The sequence below is a fragment of the Suillus discolor genome (genome assembly GCF_016758755.1).
Source record: "Suillus discolor strain FC423 chromosome Unknown F5147scaffold_627, whole genome shotgun sequence".
Classification (NCBI taxonomy): Eukaryota; Fungi; Basidiomycota; class Agaricomycetes; order Boletales; family Suillaceae; genus Suillus; species Suillus discolor.
The window spans coordinates 932-8,240 of NW_024541874.1; the positions used below are offsets into that span (position 1 = coordinate 932).

General features: G+C 43.5%; 1 protein-coding gene across 1 annotated transcript; it reads left to right on the plus strand.

Moving 5' to 3' along the window:
* Positions 1–6,473: 6,473 nt before the first annotated feature.
* F5147DRAFT_661557 (uncharacterized protein) lies at positions 6,474–7,100 on the plus strand (the record flags this gene model as incomplete). Its single annotated transcript, XM_041434715.1, has 2 exons — positions 6,474–6,565; positions 6,695–7,100. The coding sequence occupies 2 exons, from the start codon at positions 6,474–6,476 to the stop codon at positions 7,098–7,100; spliced, it is 498 nt and encodes a 165-aa protein (XP_041284087.1).
* Between the last annotated feature and the right edge of the window lie 209 nt (positions 7,101–7,309).

A 7,309-nucleotide genomic window follows, 5' to 3' on the forward strand; every position in this document is an offset into this window, starting at 1 on the left:
ACACATGTATATGTTGTCACGAAAGCCTCGTAGAGGCTATTTTTGCAGTGTCTCTTAGGCCCTAGTGCAGTGCGTGCTATCACTACCACAGCGAGCATCCTTCCTACCATCGGCCGATGGCCACGGCTCACACACACACTTTGGTTCACATCCACTTTTCGTTGGTTCCATCGCGCATCCTTCCTCCATCCTATCCATGTCCTCCACTTGTCCATTGGTGCGTGTTTTATCTCATTCAGGTTAGACTGATTATATTTCCGAAAGTGATATTGCTTATGTTTCGTTACTTGCATTATGGACCCTTGATATGTATTACCGTTATCTTCTCGGTTCTGAACAGCACTACGCGCGCTATCATATATACTTAGGACTTATGATTTTTCATGTATCTTCTTTTCCCACTATCGAAATTATCATCCATTTGCATGCAACACTCTGACTCTAAATCTAAAACCTTCAGCCGACTACATCGCGCGCTGTATTAACAGTCATGCTAAACGTTTGAACTTTGCTCATCGCGCATATCGTCAGACTCTTCTCCCACTCTATTGTCGCATCGCATCTCCTTCACATATCCACTAAAGGCACGTTCATATATTCTTTGGCTTTTCTCTGCACCTTCGCGCTCCGTCAAACTTTCAGCTGCTCGGTCGCGCATCATATCGCACCTTCGGCGGTTTGCTCGTGCTCATGTCACATCAGCGCAATGTCGCGCACTTCTTCCATTCTCAGTTACTCCTACTAGTTTCCAAGTTTCCCCTCACATTTTACTTAGAGGAATCATTCTCAGTAGCAATCCCCTTGGGCCGAATAATATACTCACATCCAGAGGTCTATTTGAGTTTTACCCCACTTCACCATTTCTCCTCCTTTCACCCCTTCTCATCTAGCTATCATTCCTCACACACATCAGTGATTATGTTGGACTCCCCCTCGTCCGGTATGTCACTGTCTGTCTCCACTACCCATGGGATAAAACTGACATTGCGCTCTACAGATATGCGTCGTTTCTCCGGCCAATACATTTAAGAAGCCTTGGATTGGGTATCGACACCAACAAATACTGCTTCTTCTGCTCGTGCTTCCAACTTTCTATTCTCTGGTGAGTGGATGTAGACTTTGGTACCGAACTCATGTGTGGCTGCTAAATCTGGTTCAGATTTGTTGATAAGTTTGTATGGTGTGTGCCCAGGAATTGCCCATGAAGGTGAACAATTTTTCAACCATGTAATATATTTGATCACCTCTGCCCATAGAAACTTCAGTAGATCCTTTGCGAGTAGTTTTGCATGTGCGTGCTCAACAAGTGTCTGATTTAGTCTTTCTGCTACTCCATTCTGTTGTGGGGAGTCATGGACTGTGAGTTGCCATATAATTCCTTGGTTCTTGAGATATTCATCAAACTCTGCACTTAGGTATTCTCCCCCTCGATCCGAATGGACTGTATGTAGTTGTGCACCACACTGTCGGCTTATATAAGCCTCATATTGTTTGAATGCAGTAAAAGCTTCACTCTTCTGTTTGAGGAACCTAACCACTGTCTCCCAACTATAATCATCTGTAAAGCTGATGTAATACAGATGTCCTCCCAAGCTCGTTGTTTGTGCAGGTCCTCATAGGTCCGTATGGACCGTGTGTCCATAATTAGGTGCACGGCTTTTTGATTCATGGGGAAAAGGCTGATGGGTTGCTTTTGCCTGTGTACAGGCATCACAGAATGATGGTTTTGAGACAGGGTCAAGATTGATTCCTTCTATGAGACCCTTCTGGACTGCATCACGAAGTGCTGGTTGGGATATGTGCCTGAGGATCTTGTGGGCTTTATTTAGGGTAAGCTTTGTTCCCATAATGTTCGCATGATGTACCTGAATTCTATAGACTCATACTATTCTCCATAAACACTGCAGTATGCATCTACAAGACCATCCTAACACCATACGAGCTAATAAATGATGTTAGTGAAGAATACAAACACAGACAGTTAGCAGACCAAAAGACAACAAAGAAGGGCAGGAATAGCGCATTCTCAGCCAAAGAAGAAACAAAGAGGAATCACATGGCAAACAGTACAAATTCAGACATTACCTGCTATAACTGTGACTGAAAAGGTCATTACAAAGTTGATTGCTGGAGAAAAGGAGGCACGAAAGAGGGACAAGGACCAAGGCAGGCAAGAAAAGGCCAAAAGGAAACAGCAACCACAGACAAGATCAAAAGAGCCAATGACTATGCATTTGCAATGTCAGACCTCATTAATGTTGCAAAGAAGATAGATGTACCAGTTGAAAAGCATGGAGCAATTATTGACTCAAGTGCTATGTCACATTTGAGCCTATTGAAGCTCAAAATGTTCATACTGCAGATGGATCTGCCATAAGCACTATAGGAAGAGATGATATCAGTATAGAGATGCCATTGGGAGAAAACAAAACAAATATCATACTCAAGAATGCGCTATACATGCTAAAAATGGCCTTCACCTTAGTATCAACCAATCACATCACATCTGCAGGTTTTACTGTCCTATTCGAGGACAAACTTGAACTCTGCAAAATCATAACACTTGCTCCTGAACAAAAAGTCATAGTGACTATTTCCCAGTGTGTCCGAAGTGTCCAATGCAAGCCAAGGTGGTCTGAGGTTGATAAACAAAGGTCTGAGGTTGCACGAAGCATCTGAAGAGCTTCCGATGAACAACGAAGGTTCTGAGAGAAATACAGCATGTATGTTGAAGTGTGTCGAAGTATAAGACTTGAAAAAGTACTGAAGTACAATTAAGCAAAGCCTATCAAAAGAACTCTGAGACAGTGATATGTGAAATGGCAGTGGTCAAGCCAAACAATCATTCTGAATGAACAAAGAGGATCAATTGCACGAAGTACGACTATCCAAAAGTGACTCTACTAACTATGACTTATAGCAAGGGAAGTGAAGTGAAGTGCAAGTAACTAGCAAGCCAGATTATATCCTACAGTTTGAAAGTTCGGAAACTGTGTAGGCAAGAATAGTAGCAGTGAGATAAGCTATCCAAAATGTAATAAGACTTGAGGTGAGCCGCTACAGAGATATGCATGTAATAACATGTGAGGTGTGCTGCTAGACATATTAATCAAGCTTTCAACAGGCTGATGTCATATGTACCCCTAAGACATAATCAATAACAGACAAGTGAAGTGAAAACACACCAGCAAAGTCAAACAGACACAGATGGGACATGGTATGGAGGTTCACAGGTAGGAATAGGCTTCGGAAATGGACAGATGACCTTTGGACGACTCGGATGAATGTGCAGAGCTTTCAGAAGGTCAAGGGAGTGTTGAGGAATGCAATATGAGTTATCTGTGAATTGGCAGGATACGTGCCCAACACCAACCCGAGTACTACACTGGAGTACTGCGAGACCTGCACACTGGCCAAAGCATCATGTCAACCTTTTCCAAAAGAGACAAAGAACCAATGTAAAGAGTTGATTCTATGTGGGCACTACAAATGTTGTTACCTTAGAACTCGAAGTGCGAGTGTAATGTTCATCCCAAAGAGACTGCCAATAGAACTATCTCTTGATATAAAATACAAGGGATATCTTGTTACGATCGAAGGTGAGAGAAGGGAAAGTTACCAAGAGTGTGCTTGGTGTTCCGAGGATATGTCCAAAGTACCGAAGTACTCATCCAATGTGGTCCGAAGGTGGTCCAACGTCAAGAAATGAAGGTGTGAGGTTGCACGAAGCGTCCAAAGAGCTTTTGATGAACAGCGAAGGTTCTGAGAGAAGTACGGCAGGTGTGTCAAAGTATAAGACTTGCAAAGTATGACTAGGCAAAGTCTATCAAAAGAACTTAGAGACAGTGAGATGAAAAATGGCAGTGGTCAAGCCAAACAATCATTTCAAACGAACAAGAAGGATCGATTGTGCGAAGTACGACTATTCGAAAGTGACTCTACTAACTATGACTTGTAGCAGGGAAAGTGAAGTGAAGTGCGAGTAGCTAGCGAGCCAGATTATATCCTACAGCGTGAAAGTCCAGAAACTGCATAGGTGAAAACAGTAGCGAGATAAGCCATCTGAAATGTAATAGGACTTGAGGCGAGCTGCTACAAAGATATGCATGTAATAACGCACAAGGCATGCTGCTATACATATTAACCAATGGTTTCGACAGGCCGACAATGTATGTGCCCCTAAGACATAATCAATAACAGATGAACAAGTGGAAAATGCACCAGCAAAGTCAAATGGACATGGACGGGACATGGTATGGAGAATCGGAAGTGTATATAGGCCTTGGAATTGGACAGATGACCTTCGGACAACTTGGATGAATGCACAGAACTCTCAGAAGGTAAAAGGAGTGTCGAGGAGTATAATGTGAGGTACCTATGAGATTGGCAGGATATGTGCCCAATGCCAATCCGGCTACATTGGTTAGCATCGTATACAGTGAATCCTGGAATAACTCACTGGACTGCTGTGAAATGTGTTTTATGGTACCTCAAGGGTACCAAAGATATAGGAATAACCTATAAAACAAATAATCCCTTGGGAAAGACCAAAAATTGATTCATTGGGTATTCTAATGTGAGCTTTACAAATAATGATGATCACACCTCCATCTCAGGATACACTTTCCTATTGAGCGGAGGTGCAATAATGTGGGAATTAAAAAAGCAAAACACCATCTCCTTGTCAACAATGGAAGCTGAATATATCTGTCTCTCGGGCACAGCAAGAGAAGCAGTATGGCTCCAAAATCTATACTTGGAGTTAGGATATGAGCAGAAAGAGGCTACCTTGTTACATGGAGACAACTCTGGCTTGTTGGTGATTGCACAAAACTTGCAGTATCACAAAAGAACAAAGCATTTTGATTTAAAACATCACTATATCCAAAATAGAGTTCAAGGTCAACAAATAAAACTGAAGTATTGTCCTACTGCACAAATGACAGTGGACATCTTCACAAATGTGCTACCCAAACTGGCACATTGCCAACATATACATGAACTTGGGTTGTCCTAGGTTTGAGGGGAAGTGTCGAGGTTGAACAAACCTAGAACACTGGTCAGCCATATCGGAGATTACATAACCTGGTGTAACACTCGGAACCTCCCTGGGCTGCAAAGAGTATCTTTTCATATTTGTGTCAAGGGCTATTGAAGGATATAGGTTCCACCTTATTTCCTCATATTCCATTCCCAATAGCAAGTACTTCTTGGCTGATGTTACCTGGCGCATACCTGCACTCATTCCCACTCCGTGCACTTCAGGGGATGTCCTGCTTCACCACCTGATTAAGAATCGGGCATCGGATGGTGATGGCAGAAATTTCTCAATGCCTACCTACAACAGTGCAGCAGCTGCTATCAATGCTGATGGTGCAATTCAAACAATAGGCCCACCAAAGACGGTGTAAAGAGTTGATTCTGTGTAGGTGCTACAAAAGTGTTACCTTCAGAACTCAATGTGTGAGTGTAATGCTCATCCCAAAGAGACTGCCTATAGAAATGCTCCTTGATATAAGTGCAAGGGATATCTAGTTAAGATCAAAGTAGAAAGAACAGAAAGGTCACCCAAGTGCATTCAATGTTCGGAAGATGTGTCCGAAGTACCGAAGTACTCATCCAATGAGGTCTGAAGGTCCAATGTCAAGAACAAAGGTCCAAGGTTGCACAAAGTGTCTGAAGAGCTTCCGATGAACAGCTAAGGTTCTGAGAGTGAAATATGGCGGGTATGTCAAAGTGTAAGACTTGCGAAGTACAACTAAGCAAAGCCTATCGAAGGAACTTAGAGACAGCGAGATGCAAATGGCAGCGGTCAGGCCAAACAATTGTTCCAAATGAACAAGAAGGATCGATTGTGCGAAGTACGACTATCCAAAAGTGACTCTACTAACTATGACTTGTAGCAGGGAAAGTGAAGTGAAGTGCGAGTAGCTAGCGAGCCAGATTATATCCTACAGCATGAAAGTCCAGGAACTGTGTAGGTGAAAGTAGTAGCAAGATAAGCTATCCGAAATGTAATAAGACTTGAGGCGAGCCGGTACAGAGATATGCATGTAATAACGCACGAGGCATGCAGCTATACATATTAACCAATGGTTTTGACAGGCCGACAATGTATGTGCCCTAAGACATAATCAATAACAGATGAACAAGTGGAAAATGCACCAGCAAAGTCAAACGGACATGGTATGGAGGATCGGAAGTGTATATAGGCCTTGGAAAGGAACAGATGACCTTTGGACGACTCAGATAAATGCACGGAACTCTCAGAAGGTAAGAGAAGTGTCGAGAAGTATAATGTGAGACACCTATGAGATTGGCAGGATACGTGCCCAACGCCAATCCGAGTGCTACAACGGGCAAGATGGTCAAGACAAAGTGGACCTTGGTATGTGATCTTATATTGATTGACGATGTATTGATGAGATCAGTTTAGCTCAAAAAAACATTCAATCAAATTGAGGTTTACCACAATGTGTCTGGCTTTCATTGGGACAATGTGCAGGGAGCTGGAATTGAAGGCACTGCTGCTGCTAGCATTTAAGATGCATATGTTGCTCCAAAGGTATGTCATAATAAAATATATTGTGCAATATTAACTAACATTGAACTAGTCATGAATTGTAATGTGCCCCTTCTGCACCAAAGGGTGGCCCGCATATGATGACATGCAGGCCATCTTAGGTGAAAACAGCGGTGCTCATGGAAGGCACACATTCCACCCTGCAACTACAGCCCCCGCCTCCATCAATATAGATGATGTACTCGATGATGCTGATGGGGGCCTTAACTTTCCCAACATGGATGTAGACCCTAGCAGGGGCAGTGTCTCTACTGGAGTCACTCACCCTAGCAATGTGCCAGACATGAGCACTGACCTGATGGTGCCACCTAGTATCAGAGCCTCTGCTACTACTACTGGCTCCCAGTCCAGTAAACGCCTGTGCACCAACACTCTACTCAACCACCTGGAGACATTGTCTCTCCCTTTCAGTGGCACCCCCATATCTAGCCATCCCAATACTCCACAGTTGTCATCTCTCCCACTTTCATCAACATTGGTGCCCTCCACTCAGTTACAGGTCTTCAAGAAGGCTTGAGTATTGGTGCATGGCAGCACACATACAGGGATGAGCAGTGCTGCCAGAGTCGCTGCAAAGATAACTCCAGCTCCTGCCGTCATGAACATGCAAGTTAGTAGTATCAATCGCCTCACTGATGCTATTGAAAAAAGCTTGGTCCATCTGCCTGAAGTGGTGCCACCACTCCCTTCTCCTCCACCCACTGTGATCTCCCACGGTCTCGCAAG